Source organism: Rhizophagus irregularis, chromosome 3, assembly GCF_026210795.1.
Source record: "Rhizophagus irregularis chromosome 3, complete sequence".
NCBI classification, from domain to species: domain Eukaryota; kingdom Fungi; phylum Glomeromycota; class Glomeromycetes; order Glomerales; family Glomeraceae; genus Rhizophagus; species Rhizophagus irregularis.
This window is the reverse complement of record NC_089431.1, coordinates 992,807-1,019,396: the sequence shown is the minus strand read 5'-3', so window position 1 is coordinate 1,019,396 and position 26,590 is coordinate 992,807. Positions and strand designations below refer to the sequence as shown.

At 26.7% G+C, this 26,590-nt stretch overlaps 6 protein-coding genes across 6 annotated transcripts; 5 read left to right on the top strand and 1 right to left on the bottom strand.

The window, feature by feature from the left end:
- Positions 1-3,220: 3,220 nt before the first annotated feature.
- OCT59_020279 (uncharacterized protein) lies at positions 3,221-4,407 on the bottom strand (the record flags this gene model as incomplete). The annotated part of the gene is made up of 5 exons (XM_025313504.2): positions 3,221-3,543; positions 3,612-3,703; positions 3,775-3,923; positions 4,003-4,096; positions 4,163-4,407. The coding sequence occupies 5 exons, from the start codon at positions 4,405-4,407 to the stop codon at positions 3,221-3,223; spliced, it is 903 nt and encodes a 300-aa protein (XP_025187050.2).
- Positions 4,408-14,055: 9,648 nt separating this feature from the next.
- Positions 14,056-14,552, top strand: OCT59_020278 (uncharacterized protein; the record flags this gene model as incomplete). Its single annotated transcript, XM_066149085.1, has 4 exons — positions 14,056-14,233; positions 14,306-14,335; positions 14,408-14,425; positions 14,503-14,552. 4 exons carry the CDS (start codon positions 14,056-14,058, stop codon positions 14,550-14,552), a joined length of 276 nt encoding a protein of 91 aa, XP_065990032.1.
- A 1,519-nt stretch (positions 14,553-16,071) lies between these two features.
- On the top strand, positions 16,072-16,448 carry OCT59_020277 (uncharacterized protein; the record flags this gene model as incomplete). The annotated part of the gene is made up of 2 exons (XM_066149083.1): positions 16,072-16,125; positions 16,215-16,448. The coding sequence occupies 2 exons, from the start codon at positions 16,072-16,074 to the stop codon at positions 16,446-16,448; spliced, it is 288 nt and encodes a 95-aa protein (XP_065990031.1).
- A 284-nt stretch (positions 16,449-16,732) lies between these two features.
- On the top strand, positions 16,733-18,180 carry OCT59_020276 (uncharacterized protein; the record flags this gene model as incomplete). The annotated part of the gene is made up of 5 exons (XM_066149082.1): positions 16,733-16,783; positions 16,940-17,831; positions 17,903-17,941; positions 18,031-18,066; positions 18,137-18,180. The coding sequence occupies 5 exons, from the start codon at positions 16,733-16,735 to the stop codon at positions 18,178-18,180; spliced, it is 1,062 nt and encodes a 353-aa protein (XP_065990030.1).
- A 3,595-nt stretch (positions 18,181-21,775) lies between these two features.
- On the top strand, positions 21,776-22,830 carry OCT59_020275 (uncharacterized protein; the record flags this gene model as incomplete). Its single annotated transcript, XM_066149081.1, has 7 exons — positions 21,776-21,809; positions 21,882-21,893; positions 21,989-22,023; positions 22,118-22,136; positions 22,454-22,490; positions 22,563-22,603; positions 22,682-22,830. 7 exons carry the CDS (start codon positions 21,776-21,778, stop codon positions 22,828-22,830), a joined length of 327 nt encoding a protein of 108 aa, XP_065990029.1.
- Positions 22,831-25,583: 2,753 nt separating this feature from the next.
- On the top strand, positions 25,584-26,209 carry OCT59_020274 (uncharacterized protein; the record flags this gene model as incomplete). Its single annotated transcript, XM_066149080.1, has 4 exons — positions 25,584-25,875; positions 25,952-25,981; positions 26,057-26,074; positions 26,163-26,209. The coding sequence occupies 4 exons, from the start codon at positions 25,584-25,586 to the stop codon at positions 26,207-26,209; spliced, it is 387 nt and encodes a 128-aa protein (XP_065990028.1).
- Between the last annotated feature and the right edge of the window lie 381 nt (positions 26,210-26,590).

Below are 26,590 nucleotides of genomic sequence, written 5' to 3'. Positions count from 1 at the left end.
GGATGAAAACCGTCATCCGGGTTACACAACACATAGATCCGGATTGGATTTACAACAGATCGGTAATAATTCTGGCCAGAATTCATAACGCCGGCTAGAATTACAAATTTGTGTAACATTAAAAATTTTAGTGCCCGCCAATAAAAGAATTTAGGTATCACGTGATATTAATTTCGGCCAGAATTACGAATTTGGCCAAAATTATCTAAGACCGCGAAATTTTCATAATTCCAATTTTATTCAATACTTTGTTTTTAAAAACAATTTCATATTATTTCAGCATTGTTTCAGACTATTGTTTAATATTTCTTTGTAAATTAACTAATTATAAAATTTTGGATAAACAAGTTATTTTTATATACAGCTAAAGATTACTATAGATAGATGTGTTGAGTTAGTAAGGCAATTTTTAAAATGTTAAATTGAGATTTGTTTCTTTTTTTCAAAAATTCAGTTGACCAACATGTGATGCAAGTGTTTTCGGTGTTTTCGCTTTTCAGTATTTAAAATTTTGTCTATGGTCGCACTTTAATTAAAAAAAATTTACTTATTTCTATAAATAATTTGTAAATCTTAATTATATAAAGTTACGGTGCTATGCGACAAAAAACAAATAAAGATTCATCTGGATTTTGGTTTAAACCGAATATTTTTCATCTGGATTATAATCCGGATGAAAACTGCAAAAATCTGGATATCCAAAAAAAAAAAATTATTCAGATCGATCCGGATCGATCCGGATACAGATCGAAGCACTAGCGTAATCCCAATTTCATTTCAGATTTCGTTATTGTTAACGTTAAGTATATTCTTACGATAGAATGGTATATTTGGTTGACTTATTCCTTTCAATATGTATTAAAAACTATTTCAATACTTTAAATAATAAATAATATTATAATGTTTTCTAGAAAACCATTCAACGTTTCGATATTAAATTTATTATATAAACTTTTTTTTAAAAAAAAAATACTGTACATCCCGTGCTTTATTTCAAATTGGAAGATTGAAAAGTAACGCCTCAGTTTATATGTATACCCAAACAACGAAATTCAATGATGAAATTTATTCTCAACTGGATGAATCTTATAAAAAAATTAGAGAAAAAAAAAATTGAAAATCAGATCAAATGAAAAAAAATCTTAAATTTTAAATTAATAAGATTTGTAATTATAAATTTATGTTAAATTAAAGTAGGTTTTTTTTGAGAATATTATTTAAATATAGTATTTAAAAATTTTTATTAACTTGGTTTGTATTTTTACTTACTTTAGTATTATATCTTAGTGTAGCAGGATTTATTGGTTTTGCGTTAACACTCAAGTTAGTTCGTTGATAAGTTGGGTTAGCTGATCTATTAAGCGTTAGGGAAACTTTGAAATTAGTCACAATTATTTTTTTTTATCCGAATAAATTTTAAATAAAATAATTTTTAAGTTATCTAAGAGACTAAGACTTTAATTGATCCATCTAAAATTATTTTTTGTTGTGAGTTAAAAAAATCATATACTTTTCTTCATTGAAACCAATTCTTTATACGAAAATATCTGAGTCAAATAACGTAATGTACATAATAACATTATATCTTTCCAGTTCATCCCCGTACATCGCTTTACAAAACATTATTAAATATATATTGCCGAATAAAATATTTAATTAAGCTACCAAATTAATGATTAAATTTTTTTGCATAATTATTGAAAACAGTAACCATTAAAGTCTGGTCGCGTTTATTTACTCAGGGTCTTTTTTATTACAAACATTAAACAAAAAAATTTTATTACGAAAAATAGCAAATTTAATATCAGTTTTACAAAAAAAAGAGGAATATGGTTGAAAGGATTTTTAAAACATTGAAAAATCATTGTTTAAATTTGAATGTTAAAAATTTCTTCAATGTGTTAGTCTTAAGAATGTTATATCAAATTGTTTATTTAGTTACGTTTATATGAAATCAATTTAATAAATTAATAAAGTGAATAAATCGATTTATGACTTATGTAGTATGTAATTACTATTTGTTGCTGACTTAGCCAAGTCTTTTAAAAGACTTGTTGTCACCTGATCATCACGTTGAGGTGCAGCACATTGATCGGGGGAAGGGAAAACGAGAGGGAAAGGGAGCGAAAGGGAAAGGGAAAACGAAGAGGAAAGGGAAAACGAAAGGAAAGGGAAAACGAGAAGGAAAGGGAGAGGGAAAGAGAAAAACGGAAAACGAAATAAAGGGAAGGGGAAAAACGAAGGGAAAGGGAAAGGGAAAGGGGAAAACGAAGGGGAAGGGAGGGAAGGGGAAAACGAGAGGGAAAGTGGGAAAGGAGAAAATGAGAGGGAAAGAAAAAAGCGAGAAAGAGGGAAGGGGAAAGAACAAGGAAATACACAAACATACACAATACTCACAACAAACCCAAACACAAACCTAACCTACACACAACAACCTACATACCTAAAGGAAGACGTAAAGTAAGAATAAAGAGAAGACCTGGACAGAGAGAAAACAGACCAAAAAAAGGAAGATAAAGAAGACCTAAAAACCTAAAAAAAAGAAGACAGAAAAAAAATAGATAAAGCTAATTTAAATTATACACTCATGACAAAACCCACATCAAGATGAGTAATTTTTTTCGCGTTATATATTACACTTAAGTACATCATCACGTGCTGAACGGACAGACGGACATTTTAGTATAGAAGTCGCTGTTTATAAAAATTCTCATCGTTAGACAAATAGCAAATTATCAGTGTTACAAATTATAGTCACTCTAATGTATACTTCGCTACGCTCCGGACAATAAGTTAATAACGTGTAAAACTAATAATATTTGTTTGAAAAAAAAAAATACTATTATTAAAATATTCTATAACATCTACTTGACCGGGTCCCGATACGAAATCTCGAAAATCATTTGAACGACTGACACAAGACCGACAACAAAATCTTGACAATCCAAAATCCTGACAAGTCAAAATCCCGACAAATCATTATTACCGACAAGTTGATTATCCTGACAATTTTAGAACAAAATTATAAAATTTACTAGTCGTGCAAGTGACTGTCGGAATTATATAGTTTATTTACGTACATATAAATTGCTAATATATATAATAATTATAAGGTAATATTACATTTCTAGTAATAATATAATATAAATATTATACGGTTGAATTACATTGGTTAACTTCATGATTCACGAAAATTACAATATCCAAAAAGTAATATTACTTAATTCTTTTTAGCCCAAAATCTAATTAATTTATATTCTGGACTAGTATTTTTAAATTCTTCTATAAGATCTTTCATCATAATTTTATATTCTTCTTTAGAAATACCTAGTACGGGACTTAAATTTTCCATCGCCACTTCATTATCATGAAATCCCATAAAAAGATCTTGAATAACTATACCAATTTTATCACCATTAGGCCCTAAAATACATGATTTTTCATCTTTGTAAACTATTGGCGTATTTTGATTTGATTGAATTATTCTATCAATATTTATTATTATTTTCATATCTACTCCTCTTTGTAAACAAGACAAAGTGTCTAAAAATTTTTTTAAAAAAATAAATCTGTCAATCCTTATAAAATATGGGAATATTTAATTTACTTACGTGCGTCATGCATTTTACTTAAAACTGGTCCAATTCCATTAAATGTACTATATGGTTCATGAAGCTCCACATATCCATCAGGTTTTGTTACTCTATAATAAATAATTAAATATTCATTTTTTTTATAAAATATTACATATGTGCAAATAAATATAACTTGTACCTGATCATTTCAGAAATAATAAAGTCCCATTGATCTGCTTTAACAAGGAATGACATTGAACTCTCACGTACAAAATCAAATTCGTTATCAGGGAAAGGTAATCCATCGAACATATCCGCTTGTATAAAATTTAAGTTTGACGGTTTTATCTAATCAAATAGTAAATAGTATATTTATTACACCTTGTTATTTCAATTTTTAATTGTCAAGTTACGCACGCGTACTTACCTCATTTGGATATACTGAATTATTATCAAGTCCATAAAATAGGGATTTTTTATATTTACTTGCAAGATCCAACAACCAAGTTCCAGGTCCGCATCTTTTTTTTTTTACAAAAAAATTACTCAAAAATGCGTTTTTTTTTAAAAAAAAAATTTCAACTTACCCAATATCTAATACTTTACATTCTTCTCGCAATAATCTTTCTTCAATTGGAGAAGAAAAATTATTTTGGAATATACGGCTTTGAAAAAAATGAAACATATGTTCTCTATCAATATCCTCATAATTATTCGGTATATAATATTTTAATTCCTTTTCTACTTCTAAATCCGTCGTTCTATTATCAATTTCTTTATAAAATTCTATTTTTTTATTTTTACGTTCTGAAGACGAAATATTATTTCCCATACTTTTTTATAAATTCAGTAATCTTCCAAGAAAAAAATATATATTAAATAAAAGATTCCTAAAATGAAACTGCGATAAAAGAATTGAAGGGATCGATACCTACAAAAAAAGAAAAAATTTTTTAAAAAAAGGGAAATTAAAAAAATAAATAAAATATTATAATTTAATGCAGTAATATATTTTGTGTCAGATTTTTATTTAATTTAACAAAAAGATATTCACCAATCGGCCAAAATTTATCCATACGGAGAATACGGAGACATTTTCATGGGAGATCACTTCCAAATTGATGCATCAACTTATTTATTTTAAAGAATATTGCTATATGCAATTAATATTACATCATGGTTCCTGTAGCTCCCTTATTGTTTGTATAAGTTTAAATAAGCCTTTGCACTAGAGGTGCAACGTAACTGCCATAACAAAGTTACGTCAATAACGTCACTGCAGATTAATAATTTTTATTCTACAGCCAAATAGGATCATGCTTTTTTTATCATGCTGATATTTTTTTTTTAAGCTATAATTGCATAATTATTATTGATATTTTTGACGTTGTTTAATCAATGGTTTATTGTATTTATAGTATTTATAAGATGATCATTGGCGGCTGCAGAATAACACAGTTATTTGATAGGGGGGTTAGAATATCATCCGAACTGCAAAGCAGTTCGGATGATATTCTAACCCCCCTATCAAATAACTAATATATATAATATCGAGCTACGTCACGAGTTACAACCTTAATGAGTGATGTAGCTAAAAAAAGAAAAGTCTGAACCCTTACTTTGCACATAAAAAATTTTTATTTGAAATAAACTTTATTAAGCATTATTTACAGATCTACAGATCATTTCGAATTTTCGAACTACCCCAAGAGCACCCAAAAAATTCTGCGTAAATCATGTGATCATCACATATCACATGATTGGGATTAAAGAGTTACGTAATTAATAAATAATATAGCCTTACTTATCGAACACACTATATACCAGTTTTAGACGCTGATACTAGAACCAACTTAACACCCAAAAAAGTAACACCTATTTTGCGTCCTTGTCCAGGACAATGTGGGCATAGTGTACCTTTTAGTGGTGATTTACGCCCGAAATGTATTATTGTTTCCCTAACATCACAACTAATTCTTTTTAATGTTCATGCAAAAAAATTTATACCTAACAAAAATTTTTTAAAATTAGAAAAAACTTTTATTTTTCCAGTTACACCTTTACATATGCTTCGTACTCTAGCGTTTTCATTTACCAAACATAGATTAATTATACCCAATGTTTTACCTTCAACAGTCCCTATTTTATCTACATTAGATTCGTATTTAAATGCGAATTCAGAAATTTTTAATAATTCGATTAATTTAAATTTAAATATTTCTTCTCCTCTTTTTATTAATAATATATTTGTAGGAAATAGAGATTTGATTATTCAACTTTTAGAAATAGCTAAACAATTTTTGTTACGAAAAAATTTTACTTTTTATACTGATGGTTCTCTTACTAGCTTAGATGTTAATTCTTCTACTCAAACTCAAATGGGTTTTGCTTGGATAGAGATTACTGATGCAACTCCTAACTTAGGTCCTCCCCCACCATCATACAAAGGCGCTTTATCTTTTAATCCATCTTCTACCAAAGCGGAAGTTTACGCTTTACTAACAGCAATTATTGCAGTACCTGATGATAGTGAACTGGATGTATTCACGGATTCGCTCAATGTCATCCATACTTTTCACGTGGTCATGAACAAATTAACTTCTACAAGACGAATATTGAAATGCAACAATCATTTAGCGTGGCGTTTAATCGATATTTTAATTACGAAAAAATCCTTGATCGTAAGATTACACAAAGTTAAAGCTCACTCCAATGATTATTGGAATGAGTGAATGACATAGCAGATGATCTCGCCAATGCAGCACGACAACTTGCACCTTATGAAATCAACCCTACAAATCTACCGGGTTCATTAATGACCCCGATATGGGCTTCAATAGCACCGATTGATCGAGACATTAGAAAATTTTGTCATAACTTAACGGATGCCTATACTTTCGATCAATTCCTGGGTAATCCTTCGCTCTCACCTATTTTTGATAGATTTCCCATATCTTCAATACATTGGCCTCTTACTCGATCCTGGTTACAATACAATTCCACACCTAATGTATGCAGTTTTACTAAATCATCACACAACGCTTTTAAAATTAAAGCACTTAACCATATCCTTCCTTGTGGAGATATCCTCACAAAACATTATCCTGACCTTTATTCTAATAATTACATACCTTGTCCGGTCTGTAACAATTACCAAGATACCAATGAACATTTGGGATTATGTTCAAACCTTTTACCTGTCATTAATAATATTTTATTGGAACACAAACAGATATTACAACGCCTCCTTGTGGAGAATACTTCCTATAGTTCCGTTCTCATATCACAGTCTGTTGATCAACTTGAGCTTTTATCACCGATCTCTGATTCAAACTCTTATAATCACCCATTATATTTAATTATACACCAACTTGTGTCACAGGATTTATATAATCTTGTACGATCTTTCACTTTTAATGACAAACTTACCCGTTCAATTATATGGGAACTTTTAATATCATTTCATGAACATATTTATCAACAAATATGGCCTAAACATTGTTCTTTATTAAAATTATGGGAACAACGCAATGGAATTACATCCAAACGTAAACATGACTTTCAGAGGAAAAAACCAAAGAAACCACATGATTATCAACTTAATCAAACTACTGCTCGACCTAGAATTGCCTCTTCTTCTCATCACCGGTCACAAAATCTTTATCATCCTGGACCCAGGACGAACTCTTCATCCTCAGATGGTACTTCTTGCCGTTTGCTTCACCCCTGGTCCTCCACGGCTCCATCTACTCATCCTCTTCACTTACTGCACCTACTGATGTGGTTGATTTTGTGTACATGTAATTTTTTACATTCTGGTGGATGGTTGTCTTCTGTCCGGCATCCTAGTAGTTTTGAGTTAGATATAGATAATTTTTCTTCTTCATATAATTTTAAATTTAATTTTTTTAGTTCTTCTTTTTTGTTCGATAGTACTTTCTAGACTCCCAGTTATGCCTGATTGTTCTATTGAATAAGAGGCAAGACGACCCCTTTGGGCTCCTCCCAAGAGGTTGGGTCTATTATTAGCTTAGAATTTATTGTTCTTTTAGATCATGTTTATTCTTATTTAGCGTTCGACCCCAGTTGAGTCTATATTTTAAAAATAAAAATAAAAATAAAATAAAAAATTAATAAATAATAATTTAATTAAATAAACTTTTATTAAAGTTTCGCTTTTCCACTTTTAATATGGATATTGTAACTACTGGTAATTTACAAAAATGTAAAAAATGTCAAAAAAATTTACCTCTAGAAGCTTTCATTAATGAAAATACTCAGCAATTTAAAACTTGTAATATATGTCGTACTTTGCATATCAGCGGATTTGTTTACTTTTGCATAATGCTAAATTTTGAATGATTTTCATAATATCTGTCACCCAAAACTGGTTTGTAATGTCATAAAATCACTTGATTGAATATCACTTGACTAAATAATAAGTCGAGTGAAAATTTACATTTGCGAAACTTAAATTATTTAATGTAAAATAGACACAAAGAAACCCATTTCGTTAACAAAAACCCATTTCTCACATGCATAGTATTTTTAATGTGTATTATTAGAAAGTAAGTATGTTTTAATAAAACAAAAAGTAAAATAAAAATTTATATAGACACAATAGCTATGAATATTTATAAAAGTATTCTAAGACTCATTTAATATTTAAAAAATTTTTTTTTATATAATAACTTTCATAAAATTGTCCATTTTTTGCATTTCTCAAAACATATTATTAATTCTTATTTATCTTGCTGTAGACAAAATAGGAACTTTTATATTCAAACAAATTGTAAGCACATGTATTATTGATTTTTACACAAAAAAGATTTAGAAGCTATTGTATAAAGTGAGATTCCACAACAGATATTATCAGTATTGCTAAGAATAATATTTATTGTATTTTGGCTTAAAAGAACTATTTATCAAATTTATCAAATTATTGTATTAATAAAACCAAATAATTTTTTTTTAATGTTCGTCCCAGGTCCTACTGCGCCATATGTAATAATTTGTGTAACAAAAGTACCTTAAATAAACATGTTAATTAGAGGGTGAACAAATCCGCCGATATGGCAATATAAACATCTAATCAATCTAACACAGAGGTAGGACTTTTAACTCTAGAAGAAATGTCAAAACAACTATTTGAAAGAATTTTAGAAATCAACACTAATGAATATTTAGAAAATGATTTAACTAGTAGAGTAGATTTTAATTGCAATGTTTCAAAAATTTATTCAACCACGTCTTGATTTGGTAATTTATATTCTTCTTACTCGTTTAATTCCACATCATCAACAACAATATAATAAATATTTATGTGGTTGGGAAAAACTTTCATGGTGAAAAGATTTAAAAGGGAGTGGAATAATTTGCAAAAAAAGAAATTAATAATAAGTATGAAAGACAGATTACAAATCCACGCACTCACTTGGAAAGATCATAATAAACAGAAGTGATTTATTTTGTAGATAGGCAGTAAATTAATAAATTTATGAAATATTTTCTTTTTTAAAAGTAATAGAGTAATAAAGTTTTTCTTTAAAAGTTTCATAATAAAATACTTTAATTTTTTTGAATATCAGAATTTTTTACATAATTCTTTAATCTCAATCATGTGATATGTAATGATCACATGATTTGTGCAGGGTGCTCTTGCCTCTTGGGGTAGTTGAATTCGGCAGTATCACGTGATAATGTTAATGCACGTGACTTAATATTTTATTTTAGAATAGTTACGAAATATTTCAATAAAATAAAAAAAATATCTTGTACCCGGGTGGCCCATCGGGGTTATAATGGTAGGGGCGGGACTACCAACCACCATATGGTGGTCTATCAATTTGACGGGGCTGTGAGCACATTGTGGTCGACTCTAACCTTGTGGTAATGTGAAGATTGTGGTAGCATTCGGCAGACCGCATTATCCCCCAGAAATGGGAAGAAATTAGAGGGTAGATTTGGGGTCCCTGGGGCATTCTCGGGGGACGCCCTAAATCTTTGATCGAAGAGTGAGGTCCCGTAGTGGATGAAGTTCTGATTACTATACACGTATATTAGTAGTCCAGCATGAAAATTCTCCCATACTCTTATTTGTAATAGTTTTAGTTTTACTACTCTTTTAGTAATAAAATAAATAAATATAAAATAAAAAATTCAAATATTACATTAAAAGTTAATATCAAAGATCAAAAACACAGTACATCAAAGATCAAAACACAATACATCAAGAATCAAAGGTACACGCAATACATAATAAAATTACAACCAGAGTTCAAAAATATAATGTATCCAAAATCAAGAATCAAGAATGAAGGGATCCGTCCAAAATCCCAAAGCTTGGAATCCTGATGGTACAATATCCCAACATTCTAAATCCTGACACTCAATCCCAAAATGTCATAATCCTGAAATATTATAATTCCAAAACTTGGTATTTTGATTTTTCAGGATTTTAAATATCAGGATATTATATCTTTGGGATTCCGAGCTTTGGGATTTTTGCTCATAGATCAAGATCAAAAGTGCAATAGATCAAGAACAGAAAACCACACAACCCAATGTACATGTCAATTAGCAGAACTAAATGTAAAGCAAAGAAAACCCACTACTTATACCTCATATTGCGGTTTTACAAATCTGGGTCAAAGTAAAAGCCCATTCCTAGAGAAATGTTCCTAACGTTTTTTCACCAGAAAATCCACCCTCGCTTTTACTTACCAAAATGGACCTTTCTGAAGGTTCTGTTTCATTTTTTCTAAAAAGAAAAACAAGAACATCAGAAACATTTCTAGCGTTCTTTTTACTTAAAAAAAAAAACCTATTTCTCACTTCCACCCATCGAAATGGGCCTTTCTGAAAGCTTCATTTTTCATTTTTCCTAAAAAAAATAAAAATAAAAATAAAAATGAACGTTAGAAAAATTCCTAGTGTTCTTTCGCATAAAAAAACCACCCTTTCCACTCACTTATAGAAATGGACCTTTTAAAGGTTTCGTTAATAATCTGTTTCGCTTTCCTAATTGTTTACTTGTCAGACAAATCAGCCAATTTCAGGTGATGACGTAATCTAAATTACATTTCCCTTTAGAGTGCTTTGTGCTAAAAAAGAGAGGCTCAACGAACGTTGCAAACAACATTAAAAAAAATTATGATAAATTATGATGGAAAATCTTAGGTTATCTAGTCTATTAACATTAAGTATACTTTATACTGTAATTGGTTAAGCATAAGCTTTATGGGTGTATGAGTCATAACGTGATATCATAACTTAATATCGAAAAATATGTATACTAATTTATTGCAAAAATAAATCTTTGAGTGGAGTAATAGTGTTAAGCACTAACTACCGTTAGACCAAGTAATTATACACAAAAGTTAATTTTAATAAACTATCATTTAAACTTTGTTATAGCTTTAACAAAATTAAAATAATAAATGTCAATTAAGTTGGCATCACCACTTAAAATATAATTTTTTCTACTCCTCTTTGTAAACAAGATGAAATTGTCTATAATTTAAAAAATAAACCTTAGCCATTCCCCAAAAAATATATTGAAAATAAAAATGTGAATAATTAATTTACTTACGTAATTCATGTATTTTATTTAAAATTGGTCAAACTCCTTTAAATGTACTATACGTTTCCATACCTACTAGGTTTTATTACTCTATAATAAATAAATTAATGTCCATTTTAAAAAATATATCAGTTAACGAGCTTCTCTTGTAAAAAAAATATCGAAATGTAGAGTTGAATAATCACATGATCGAATTACATAAACGTGATCAAATTTTATTTGATCAAATCATCGATCAAGATCAGATCCATCCATACAGTTCCTACACCGTGAAATAGTGCGTCTTGCTTAACTTAAAAGTCTTTCAGTTACAATCGAACGAACCGGTTAAAATTATTTTAAATTATTTAAAATACAAAACTAAATTATTTATTTGAAGAGAAGGAAAAAATCTAAGTCCTAAGAAATCTAAAAGGGGTCAAGATTGATACTATAATATTCAGTTTCCATATAGATTTCTACGATATTAATGATTAGGATCATATGATCTCACTTTGATACTGTAATTTTGATTTTTAAAAGAAGAGAATTTTGGAACAATCACATTTTGATCTAATTCTCTTAAATATAATATTTTTAAATCATTTAATAAAACATGAAACATTATTTGTTTGCAAAAATCTTTAAAAAATAGATATAAGTATGTTATTTTTGTAGATTATTTTGTACTGTATTAATGAAATATATCCAAAATTTTTGGCACATATATATATATACAGTATATATATATATATATAGTAATAATTTCCCTTTGGTAGAGTCACTTTCTAAATCAATGATCAGTAAGTAACAGTATGATTTTCTCCATTCAAATTTTTTGTGGTTAAATCAAAAATATAAAAAAATTAATCTCTATTTATTTTATGTTATTTATTCTTTAAATTAAAGTATTAAATGGAAAAAACTCAATTACTCTGCAAATTTTTCAGACTTTTATTTTTTTAAGTGAACTTTTCTCGTAAAAAATTGTATCCGGCAACTTTATTGATTATTTTATATTTTTTTTTTATTACAAAACCATTACGTGTATACAACCGAAAGTGTTTCGATAGTGTTTCGATAGCACAAAGTTACTTTTGTGATTGTAAATATTGTTAGTACATATTAAACTTTTAATATGGAATACTATCATACATACTATTATCCACTAATAAAAGTTTGTGTAATAAAATTTTATGCCAGTTGCCACATCGTTCTTCGATTTGTAAAATGTATAACTGAATTTATTTCACTCGTATATGGTTATACTAATTTTCGCCCCTAGTGGGTCCGATTGATTAACATCTGGAATTTTTTGATTTGTAATCATTTGTAGTCATTCGGACCCATAACTTCTGCCGTCATTACATGGAATCCGAGCTAATTCCGCATCGGATCCAATGGGAACCTGAGCGAAAATTAATATAATTCGTAATCCGGTGATGTAATACAAAATTTTGACGATTCCTTCCTTATCTAAATGGTTTCACAATATTTCGATTAGGTTAGGGATTGGAATCGATTAATCGAAAATCGACAAAACATAGTAAAATCGATTCTCGAGAATCGATTCTCAGCAATTTTTTACATATAAGTTAACCTGACTTCAAAGTAATTTTTCATGCCAGCCAAGTGCTGATTATTTTTCTGAAATTAGAAACTGATTCAAAGTCAGGTTGGTTGTCTATAAGAAAAATCTTGAAAAGATTCGATTTTCGATTCCAATCCCTAGATTAGGTAATGACAATAAATATAGTTTCAGATGTGCATGATACATATTGTACATATTTTTTATATATTTTTTATTTTACGTTCATTAAATTTGTTGTAATAATTTTCATTTATTATAAATAACAGTACTACACACATAACTAAAATTACTGCTAATAACTCATTTCAAAATTGGTTTAAAATTTTTAAAATTGTTGAAAATGAAAAAGATATTCAAAAAAAAAGCCAAGAAATGCTAGTATGGAAATTTTGAATAAAACATCCAAAAAAAAGCCAAGTAATTTATGGAAAATAGTTGATTCGAAGGAATATCATGTAAATGCAATTTCACTTTATAATTTACTATGTATATAAATAATATGATTTAATTAATAAATATATTTTGATTACTTATTTAGAATCATGTTACAATTTCTACTATTGTTTCAGCTACCAAATCAGAAGAGATTGATGATAAAGTAATCTATATGGATGAAATAGAAAAAAGAAAAGAAGTATATGGTATATGTGAAGAATGTGATGAACCTGGCACAGGAGAATATTGGTGTCAACTTTGTAATGCAAAAAGATTTGAAGAAAACTTTAAAAATTGGACTAGTGGAAATAAAGATATTGATGAATTAATACAGCTTAATGCTGTATATTGTTTTAAATGCCTTGAATGGATACCTTTTATTTGAGAAATTACAAAATGTTACTTATATTACCAGTAATTATTAGATCAAATCTTATCTTCAGATTTATATTCAGAATATTGTTTACTGCTATGGAATAACATAAGATCCAAATACCAAAGATTATATGATGGTTTTAGAATATTGTGAAAATGGAAATTTAAGAAATTACTATTTAAATAATCCTGATTATAATATGAAACTTTGTAGATTATCAGCAATTGCAAATGGACTGTTAAGTATCCATAATGCTGGAAAAGTCCATAAAGACTTTCATTCAGGCAATATATTATGTAATATAGCTTTCTTTATAAGTGATTTAGGAATGTGTCAACCAGCAAATAATAAAAAGAAATCAGATAAAAAAGGAGTTTATGGAGTATTACCTTATATGGCACCAGAAGTTTTACGTGGATATAAATATACAAAAGCAGCTGATATTTACTAATTGTATCAAATATTAAACAAATGGGATGAAGAAGAAGTGAAATCCGATAATGAAATTTGTTCTCAAATGTGGGAATATGACAATAAAATTAGAAAAAAAAAATTTAAAAACAAATCAAATGAAAATAAGTCTGAAAGTATTAAAACTCATCCTCAAGCAATCTATACAAGTAGATTGTTAAATTTCAAAAATCTCCCAGAACCAGTAAATTCATCAGATTTATCATCATTTCAAGTTAATTCGGGTAAATTTTTAATTAATTATGAAAAAATCTTATTCAAGTTTTAACGATATCAAATTTTTTTTTCAATAATAGATGATGTTCCATCAATATCAGAAAATCTAAGTATAACCATTATTAATATTAATTATAAATTTATATTTTTATTCTAACATTATGTTATTGTTTAATTTATAGTTTCAGAATGCTTTGATTGTAAAATTTAGTGAATTAGGTAAAATAATTTATTATTATTTTATTCGTCTAATTTTATTTAATTATTTTAATAATAGATCTCAACGAAATTAATCAAGAAGATGATAATTTGAATGATAAGTCTTAAATTATAATAGGTTTTTTTTCGGAAACTAAAGATTTTTATTAAATTAGGTTATATTTTAGTATTATATCTTAGTGGAAATTTTTCAGTATAGAGATAAACTTACTGCAGCTAAACTGTACTGTACGAATTTTTTTTAAAATTTATCGTACAGTACAGTACAGTAATTAAAAAAATTCGTACAGTACAATTTATCTCTATACTTGTAATTTATATTTACAATTGCGTATAACTGATAAGATTAAAAAATTTTTTATAATTATAAGTCGAATTATAAAAGTAATTTAATAAATTGAATGTTCGTTAAATACTAAAATAATTTAAATTATTAAATATATATATATATATTAGGTTTCAAATTAAAAGATGATATTTTATAAAGCACAAATGTACAGTATTACATGTTATTATTAGCATCAAAGTTCACGTTAACTATTTTCCTGCTAAAATGCGATTTCGCCTTTCAAGCAACATAATCTCTTTTTCGAGTTCATCATTTGTTTGTTTCTGAAGAAGTAACTTTTCTAGCACTAGTTTATTAATTTTTACTTGCTGATCAAGTAAATTATCATCGTCTATTAAAATAATTTCATTTTCATTTTCCTTGTTTCGTGAATTACATCTCTGTTTCTTTGATGCACTAGAAACTTTATTTGAAGATTTTAAAGGTTGCTTGTCTTTACGTCTTTTTTCTAAATAATTTAAATAAATATACAATTATTATGCTATTATCATAAATATATTTAAAAATAAAATTGTAATATAATTAAAAGTTACCTGCTCGTTTGTCAGCTTGGATTGATCGTGCTAATTCAGATTTATTTCGATAAGAATCTGGAACATTATACTGTTCGTATACACGGACATTTTCCCATTGTCTTTTGTCAAAATCACGCCCTCTTAAAAATAATTAGTAAAATTAGATGTCTTTTTGTTAATATTTTTTATTATAGAAATGAATTTGTTAATATTACGCCTTAGTAGAATGGTAATACAGAAAAAAGATGTACATTACCGAAAAAAATAAGTTCAGATAAAAAATAATTTTACTTCGCATTTTAAGTCTTTTTATGTTGATCAGCAACTGCTTACGAATTTTTTTTGTCACAAAAATTGTACTTTTACTCTTTTGGGGTGTTACGATACGATAACATGTAGTGTAAGTAAAATATCACGCACGTTCCATACAGATCTACATTGTTTATTACCAAATAAGGAAAGACCTAGACCGTTCTATTGTGTATATAAAGGGTCACGTGACCATAAGTGCGTGATGTTTTACCATACTTACATACAAAGGTTTCCATACACTACATGTTTACTATGCTCTCTAATTTTTGTATATAAATAGTAGTACAAACAATAATACAAATAAATAATATAAAAGTGCGCAATTTATTGAACTTCATTCAATTAATAATTTTTTTCTTTTGCCTATAATAATTCTGGAATTTATTTCGAGTAACGTAGTGAATTATAAAACTAAAATTAAATTTATAATCCACAACTCAAAATAATTAATATGTATGAAAAGCCAAAAAATTTATGGGAGGAAATTGATTTTGATAGATATCAGGTAATAGCAATTTAATAATTTTAATAATTATAATTATTTTATTGAATTTTTGTAGTTAAAAATATTAATAATTTTTTGTCTATTAATAGTACCATGTTACAATTTCTACTATTGATTCAACTACTAAATCAGAAAATGTAGATGAAAGAGTAGTTTATATAGAAGATTTAGAAAAAAGAAAACAAGCATATGGAATATGTGGAGAATGTAAAGAACCTGACACAGGATATCAATGGTGTCAATCTTGTAATGCTAAAAGATTTAAAAATAATTTTAAAAATTGGACTAGTGGAAATAAAGATATTGATGAATTTATACAATAATCACAACTTAATGCTGTACATTATTTTAAATGTCTTGAATGGATACCTTTTGAAAAATTTCAAAATATCGCTTATATTACAGAAGGTGGTTTTGGTAAGATTTATTCAGCTGAATGGCTTGAAGGATATATTGATTATTGGGATATTGAAAATCAAAAATGGCATAGATACAAATATTTAGATAAATATGCATTAAAAAGTTTGAATAATTCTTCTGATATATGTTCAGATTTTTTAAATGAGATAATTTAACTTACTTTGTCTTAAACTACTGTATATGTTGTATGTGGTTTCTGAATACCGGATCTTGGTCAGCATTACGAAATCCTAGTCTGGTACTATGCTTTAATTCTGGTCAACATCCCATATCCACATATGTGGATTCAGAATCCACATAGATTCCGTTTCCACTTACAACATATATAAATATAAGGATCATTGTTATTTGCATTTATTTATTAATAAAAGTTTTCCTTTTTGATGATAATTAGATTAAATCTCATCTTCAGATTTATCTTGTTGATATTGTTCGATGTTATGGAATTACTCAAGATCCAAATAATAAAGAGTATATGATGGTTTTAATTTATTGTGAAAATGGAAATTTGAGAAATTATTTAAATAAATCAAATAATTATATTAATTATAAATCAAAAATTGATCAATTACAACAAATTGCAAGAGGACTTTTAGATATTCATAATGCTGAAAAAGTTCACAAAGATTTTCATTCAGGTAATATATTGCATGATGAGGATTCTCTTCCATTTATAAGTGATTTAGGAATGTGTCAACCAGCAAATAAGCAAAAAGTTAAAGAAGAAGGAATTTATGGAGTATTACCATATATGGCACCAGAAGTTTTACGTGGATACCAATATACAAAAGCAGCAGATATTTACTCATTTGGAATAATAATGAACGAATTTCTTTCTGAAGAAATTCCTTTTAATGATATTCCTCATGATGAATTTTTAGCCATTAAAATTTGTAAAGGACTTAGACAAACAATTTCTAAAGACGTGCCAAAGTTACTTGCAGATTTGATAATAAAATGTTGGGATGCTGAAATAAAAAATAGACCAACCACTAAAGAATTGTATCAAGTATTAAAGAAATGGTATGATGAGATTGAAGATATTGAAGATAATCATGAAGATCATGAAGATCATGAAGATAATAAAGATAATAGTGAAATTTGGTCTCAAATAAAAGAATGTGATAAAATTAGAGAAGAAAAATTCAGAAACAGATCAAATGAAGATAAATCCAAAAACTTCAAAACACATCCACAAGCAATTTATACTAGTAGACTTTTAAATTTCAAAAATCTTCCAAAACCAGTAAATTCTTCAGATTTATCATCTTTTCAATTCAGTTTAGGTAATTAAATTTTAATTTTGCTTTATCATATAGTCCATTTTACATTATTAATGTTATTTTATTTTTAATAGATGCTAATTATACTACTCAATCAACATCAACAAATCCACGTAAGTATTCTCTTAATTATTATCAATTATTATAATTATTTATTCATATTATTGTTAACATTTAAATACCATGAATACATAATATGCAGTTTCAGAATGCTTAGATGTTCAATTAAGTGAACTGGGTAAGTTATTATCTATTTGTAATTTTACTAATATTTCCTTTCTAATTTATCCAATCTATTTTTTTTATAGAACTAAATGAAATTTGTCAAGATAGTGAACATAGTAATAAGTAAATTTCTTATATGTGAAAGTTAGAGTAAATTACTGGTTTGAGTGTTGAAGTTAGTTTTACTTCTATTCTACTTTCATTTATACTTTATAAATTTTTATCTTAGTTTTTTTCTACGTAGTATATTATAGTATATATAGATTTATTGGATTTTATATTTAAGAATATTCTGTATAAATAAAGATTTTAAATTTTTTATTATGCTTATTTGATGATTATTATTTGATCGTTTGAATGTAAAACTGTGATATTTGCAACTGTAAATATTCCACTCAATGTATTTATAAAATCATATTAATTATTATGCATAATAAATGTTTGGTTGGTTTGTCCTAAAGTATTTAAATGATCAATAAATTTATTTTAATACCTTTTTTATTTATTATTTATATTTAAAATTTTTATCACTTATTGATGTTTTAAACAGCGAGTTTACTTTTAATAGTTAAATTTAAAGGAAGAAAAAGCCATTTTATATTAATGGGATTCTTAATATAACTGATGGCCCTTCTGAAGTGAAATAAATAAATAATAAAACAAGGAATCTTTGATGCAATATTACATATATTATAATTTGGAATGTTATAATGGATTCAAATATTCAATAATTTCATAGTTAATTATTAGCCATACAATTATTAAGTCTACATTTTATTATTTGAACAAATAACTGAGCTATGATCTAAAAAGTAGTACTGATGATTGTAACAGATTGTAAAAAATAATAATCAGAAACTATTAAAAACACAGCCTATTAAGAACTTAAGGTAGTTGATCAAGTTACTCAAATTCATTTTTTTTTTTTTTGAGATGAAAATGATGTAATTAATTACACGATGCTCTATTATGTATATAAGCGATAATAAGTGATCATGTTATTTTTTCTTCACCTTGATTTCCGCAATTGGCCTAATTGATTTTTATCCCGTAATATAAATCTTAAATCGATAGTTTAAAGAATTTACGGTTAATTCACCTTATTCTATCAATGATTATAAAATACCAGCTACTTCCATTCAAATCATTCCATCACATTTGCTTTTGCGTTAAACATAATAAAGGTACTATAGATATCAACTTTATTTTATTTATTATCAAAAAAAAAAAATTTTTTTGAATAGAGATAGGCATTTAGAAAACGGATATTCTTTAATCTGTAAATAACAACAACAATATTATTTATACTTTATAGCAATCATCATCATTAGTGAATAATTCTTTATCATAGGAAAAGTGTGATATATATACTGTATATACAGTAATTATGTATAACAAGATCATAGGTTTACTAAATTCAGTGGATGTGAAAATTGAGAACATTACATTGGATACTAGCAGTATCATAGTATATATTATGTATTAGTTACCGTACATGATAGCAATAGGAATTTTTGATATTATAAACCTCATATCAATCTAAGAGAAAGAGGTGCAACACCTCAAGAGTTTGTTCATATTTAATAATAAGTGATCGTTTTTTAATATTCGTAGCTCATGTGATTCATATAATAATTATGTTATTTGATGCGCATTTCAGATTATATTATAACAGAAAATGAATGAAATTAATTCTTTTTAAAGTAAAAATTATTTCAAAGAAAAACTAATTTTATTAATCAATAGGCTTGTTAGTAAATTTAGAATATTTAGATCAATTAACCTAATGCTGGCCGAACTCACGGCATTTATCATCTTATAATTTTCTTTTATTTCTTTCCAATATAATAATAAGTAATGTTCACAATCTTGAAGGACAAAAATAATAAATTGATCGAAATTCGGTTCAGCTAAGAATTTTTAAAGAATGTTTGTCTTAATAAAAATTCTCCTGCACTAATTTAATTGATTGCTAACCAGTTTACTAACGAAAGTAAAGTAGTGAATTGCATATACTAGATCACGTTATTCAAGGACTATCGTAACTAAACTATAAATAAAACAAGGACGTTTGTATTTTTTATATAAACGCTACTATTTAATTAGTGTTTAAAATTTAAACGCACCCCCATGGTATAAGTCAAAAATGAAGTTTTAAACCCTTTTTTGCCATAGTAAGTAAAGTTGTAGAGAAGGCAAAAATACACATATAACGTGAGTTTATTTATAAGTGTATAAGGTATAGCGTTTATTCAAAAAAATCAGAAATTCTCCGGTATCACGTGATAAAATGATCAGCATTACAAAAAAGGGTGTGTTCAAAGCGCAGGTGCGTTCAAATTTTAATCCCATTTAATTATACTGTATAAATGAAAACCACATTATTTTTAATCGAAATGAAAAAAACTATTTTTTATACTATAGGTAACGAGCGTTACTTTCATAAAATAAAGATATTTTTATAATAAATAATAAATTTAATCTTCCAAAATATAATATATAATATATAATACTTTAAAAAAGTTTGTATAATAAATTATAATATCGTACTTAGTCATTTTATATGATATCAAGAGTTTAGGATTTGAGATTTTTTTCTAGAAAACATTACATCTGGAAACATGGCAAAATTATAATAAGGATAAATCTAATTGTAACAGCCTGTTACGCGTCTTATTTGTAACAACCCCAATTTTATCCAATTAAAATTTAAGATCAGGCGTAATGTAAACAAAAACAAAAGATCAGTCGTGTAACTAAGACAAAAGAATTTTTTAAAAAATTTCAAGAAACTCATTGCTGAAACCTGTGATTTTATGACATCGCTTTCACTATAGTATCACGTTATTATTTTAGTAACGTAACAATGCATTGTATGTTAATACGAAATTGCAATACATCTACAATACTGTAATTGCGTTGTTTGATACATTGTGACTGTATCATAAATATGGCTTTTTTTATATTAAAATTTTTTAAGTATTATTTTTTTCATTTTCATAATATTGATGTTGAAAATGCGATTACAATGCTTATAATTGCATAGTAACGATGATGATACTATGTTATACTGAAATAATTAAATTGTTTTTATGCGCAGATATTTATACTTAAGTATCAGCTAATGTAAGAAAAAAATTTAATAATAATTGCTTAGAATATTTCTGAATGCCATTCATTTTTTTTATTATTTTATATTTCCTAATTATGTTAAGCAGGAAAAAAAAAATCAAATTTCGGGGAAAGCCCTTATTTATATGAAATTATGTATCACGTGATTAACGTGACAATTTTAACAGATCAGCCACGTTTTTTTTTTAAACCTTAACAAACTTTTTTCCTTTCTCACAGTCTCACCCTTTCCCTTCCTCTCTTTTTCTCTTCCTCTTGTTTCACTCTCTTTAATAAAAATCTTAGCGGAACATTTAGCAACATTTTGATATTTTTCTTTATTAGACAAAAATCATTGCATTATGCAATGAAAATTAAGAGTTCGTAACGATTTTTTTTTAAAAAAAAAGTATATTATAACTTAAATGACAAAATAACTTCGGTAAAAAAATGGATTGAAAAAAAGCTAGAGAATGAGTATATTCGTTATTTTAAATATGATGAATTTATAATCGATGAAGAAGAAATTGGTAAAGGAAGGGATATCAGAATTCCAGTAAGATTTTTTTCTTTTTTTTCATCTTTATTTTTTCTTTTTTTTCTTTCTTTAGATGGTTCTTTCAAGTTATTTTGGGAGACATTTTGGTAAAGTTTCTTATTTATTTCTTCCATCTTTTAACAAATGGTTCTTAACAATTCATTTCTTTCTCTTTTTAGGCGGTTCTTGTGGTAAGTTAAATTTTTTTCTTTCATTTTTTTTATTTGACAAAACGTTGACTGGCGGTTAACTAAAATTTTATTTTCTTGTTTCTTTCTTTTTTTAGACGATCAGGCCTTTGGACGCATGAAATTTCCAATGGTTGATTTCTTTTTACTTTTTTAAATTCTTCTGAATTAAATTTTTTTATTTTGATAAGATGTTAACTATTGTTTCATTTTCTTTCTGTTTTTAGACAGGTCAGGCCTTTGGATGTGTGAAATTTTCAAAGGTTAGATTTTTTCCTTTTTAAGTTCTTTCGAATTAAATTTTTTCATTTTTATTTAACGAAACGTTTAACTAACGTTTCATCTTCTTTTTTCTTTTTTTAAACAGTCATGTTCTTTTCTTTTTTTAGGTTTTATGTTTCAATACTTCTCTTTCAGATGTCCAGACCTTTTGAAGTATTACTATTGGCATATAATGAATCAAAATGAAAATTTGACTTTGATACTGGATACAGAAGAGCGAATACAAGAATTTAAAGTGCTCCCTCATCACGAAAAGTTATTTTACTTGTTTTACTTATAAGTTTCGAATAGCAGAATAGGTATTGGAATCTTGAAATGGTAAGTTTCGTAATGGAATTTACCTTTTTCTTAGTATTGGAAACATCCTTATTTTTTACTTTTTTTTTGTAGTTATAGAAAGGCTTTGATTGGGTACCTGGAGATTGGAGACGGTAAATTTCTACGCGAAACTTACTTTTTTTGTTTTCTTTAATTAGAAACATTTAATGTTTCTTTTATTTTTTTCTTAGATCTCGGCGGACAGATTGTTTTTTGGAGTTCATGGGATTATTTCGTTTTAAGGAAAAGTTTCATTTTTTTAGATTTTTTTCAAATTACTATAGCAAAACATGTTTATCAAATAATTTTATTTTCAGATACTTTTATACATTTTATATAAAGAATTATATTATCAATACTTAATAATGAATAATTTAATAGTTAGCTAGCGTAATATGTAATATATAACATTGTTTGCTTTATTAAATATATGTGCAAATAAAGTGTGTTTACAAACGTTGTAAAAAATAAATTACTACGTTTTGACTATATGTTTACAGTAGTAAAATAGGTGCAGTGAAATCGTTTTTATGGTAAATTAAAAAAGCGTAGTGGCGATACATTTTCTCACTTTTGCAACGTGTTGTATGACGTTCAATAACGACATCTTCCCCAGTATCGCCAGAAAATTTTTTCACCCCCACGTGACCCTAAATAATTTGTCACCCGGGTCACATCCCTCCACTTTCTCATTTTTTATAAGTATTCTGGGGACTTAGATTTTTTTCGGTGTCTAAAATCCTAGTCGTCACACGTTATTCGACACATGGTTAATTTCTTAATTCCAGCCAAATCTCATAATGCCGGCCAAAGTCACGTGGGGGTGAAAAAATTTTCTGGCGATACTGGGGTAGATAATAACGACGGATGAATCACGTGATTTTGGCGCAGTGTCAACGTTGTTTAAAAATATGAAGTTTCTGCAATGCTGCTTATAACTTAAAATTTTGTCTATGAAACTGTCTTAAATACATTAAGTAAAAGTTTTCCAAATTAAATTTTGCATATAAAAATTTTATTTGTAAAACACATATTAAATTTATTATTAAAAAAAAATAAAAAAAGGATGTTACAAATAAGATATGTAACAGGCTGTTACAAATACATTTTTTCTTATAATAATTACTATTTATTTCTATAGTATTTCTATTTTAATATTTATTAATTAAAGTTTTTAATACCGGATTTTTAATATTAAAAGAAATTAATCAACTATGACACATTAAACTTTTAATATTGAATTATCTATTAATAAAATTTATGTAATTAAAGATATAATAATACCAGTTTCCATATGTTCTTCAATTTGTAAATTGTATAATTTAACAAGTGTTCTTTTTCATGGGGAGTTGGATAATCACAAAATTGTTGGTTTAAGAGTTTCGTCCTGTCTGTCCTACTTCGGAAAAAAAAAAATTGTGCAGATCATGCCCATATTTTGATAATGACAAAGTAGATCAAACGAAAATAAGATCAACAAATTTTCATACCAAATCTACTCTGATCAGCAAATTAGATTCCAAATTTATATTTGTTTTCAAAAAAATCTTACCATCTTACCATCATGATTAATTTTTATTATTATTTATCTAAATAATTTCACAATGATTCGATTAGGATAAAAATGTGTGGCTGACAAAATTGTTGATTCTAATTGGTATGGATTTTAGCTTCAGGTGCGCACGATACATGCATATTTTTGCATACTTCGGGCTCCGTAAATAAAATGACTTTACAGTTCACTAAACTTGGTTTAATAATTTCATATTTTGTATAAAGTAAAAAAATAACAGTAATACACACGTAACTAAAATTACTGTAATTAACACATTTATTTTGTAATTGATAAGTATGGAATTGTTAAAAAAGATATTCAAAAAAAAGCCAAGAAATTTATGGAATTATGTTAATTCAAATAATTATCATGTAAATGCAATCGCAATTTATAATTCATTATAAATAATATTATTTAATTAACATATATATTTTGATTACTTATTTAGACTCATGTTACAATTTCTTCTATTGATTCTTCTACCAAATCAAAAGAGATTGATGATAGAGTAATCTACATAAATGAAATAGAAAAAAGAAAAGAAGCATATGGTATATGTGGAGAATGTAATGAACCTGGCACAGGATGGTACTGGAGTCAACCTTGTAATGCAAAAAGATTTAAAAAAAATTTTAAAAATTGGACTAGTGGAAATAAAGATATTGATGAATTAATACAATATTCACAACTTAATGCTGTACATTATAAAACATGCCTTGAATGGATACCTTTTGAGAATTTACAAAATGTTACTTATATTACCAGAGGAGGCTTTGGTAAAATTTATTCAGCTGAATGGCCTGAAGGATATATTTGGTATTGGGACATTAAAAATCAAAAATGGAAAAGAGACATAAATCGTAAAATTGCATTAAAAAGTTTGGATAATTCTTCCGAAATTTGTACTGACTTTATAAATGAGGTAATTAAATAAAAATTATCCTGCGTATATACAAATTGTCATTGTAATTTTTTTTTAAAAATATTAGATCAAATCTTATCTTCAAATTTATATTCGGAATATTGTTTACTGCTTTGGAATATCACAAGATCCAAATACGAAAGATTATATGATGGTTTTAGAATATTGTGAAAACGGAAATTTAAGAAATTTATATTTAAATAATTTTGATGATAATATAAAACTTTATAGATTGTCAGAAATTGCAAATGGACTGTTAAGTATCCATAATGCTGAAAAAGTACATAAAGATTTTCATTCAGGCAATATATTGCTGGGTTTGGCTATGTTTATAAGTGATTTAGGAATGTGTCAACCAGCAAATAATAAAGAGAAATCTGATAAAAAAGAAGGAGTTTATGGAGTATTACCTTATATGGCACCAGAAGTTTTACGTGGGCATCAATATACAAAAGCAGCTGATATTTATTCATTTGGAATAATTATGAATGAGTTTCTTTCTGAAGAAATTCCTTTTAATGATATTCCTCATGATCATATTTTAGCTGTTAAAATATGTAAAGGACTAAGACCAAAAATTTCTGAAGATATTCCAAAATTTCTTGTAGATTTAATTATGAAATGTTGGGATGCTAAAACAGAAAATAGACCATCTGCTAAAGAATTGTATCAAATATTAAAAAAATGGGATAAAGAAGACGAGAAACTCAGTAGTGAAATTCGTACTCAAATGGATAAATATAATAGAAAAATTAGAGAAAAAACATTGAAAAACAGATCGAATGACAATAAGTCTGAAAGTATTAAAACTCATCCTCAAGCAGTATACACAAGTAGATTTTTAAGTTTCAAAAATCTTCCAGAACCTGTAAACTCATCGGATTTATCATCATTTCAAGTTAATTCGGGTAAATTTTATTTTTAATTTTAATTATGAAAAAATCTTATTCGAGTTTTAACGATATCAATTTTTTTTAATAATAGATGATATTCCATCAGTATCAGCAAATATAAGTAAGTATAATTATTATTAATATTAATTATAAATTTACATTTTATTCTAACACTATGTTATTGTTTAATTTATAGTTTCAGAATGTTTTGATTGTAAAATTTAGTAAATCAGGTAAAATAATTTATTTGAAGTAATTTATTATTTTATTCGTCTAATTTTATTTAATTATTTTAATAATAGATCTCAACGAAATTAATCAAGAAGATGATAGTAATTTGAATGATTAATCTTAAATTATAGTAGGTTTTTTTTGGGAATAGTCAGAATATTATTTAATAAATTTAAAAGTAAAATTTTTATTAACTTAGTTTATATTTTATTTACTTTAGTATTATAACTTAGTGGAAATTTTTTGTCAGGATTAAATAAGCGAAAAAATGTATATATTAGAAATTATATTATTTATTGGGATTGTGTTAAAATGTTAAAAAGAGACGCTCAACTTTGATTACAAAACGTTAGAAACGTTAGAAAGCGAAATGTTTGATAAATAGAATTTCTGATATGATGACAAAAAATGTTACTTGGGTTAGTAGCTGATCTATTAAGCATTAAGAAAACTACTTCAAAATTAGTTGTAGTAAACAAACATAATTTTAAATCTATTA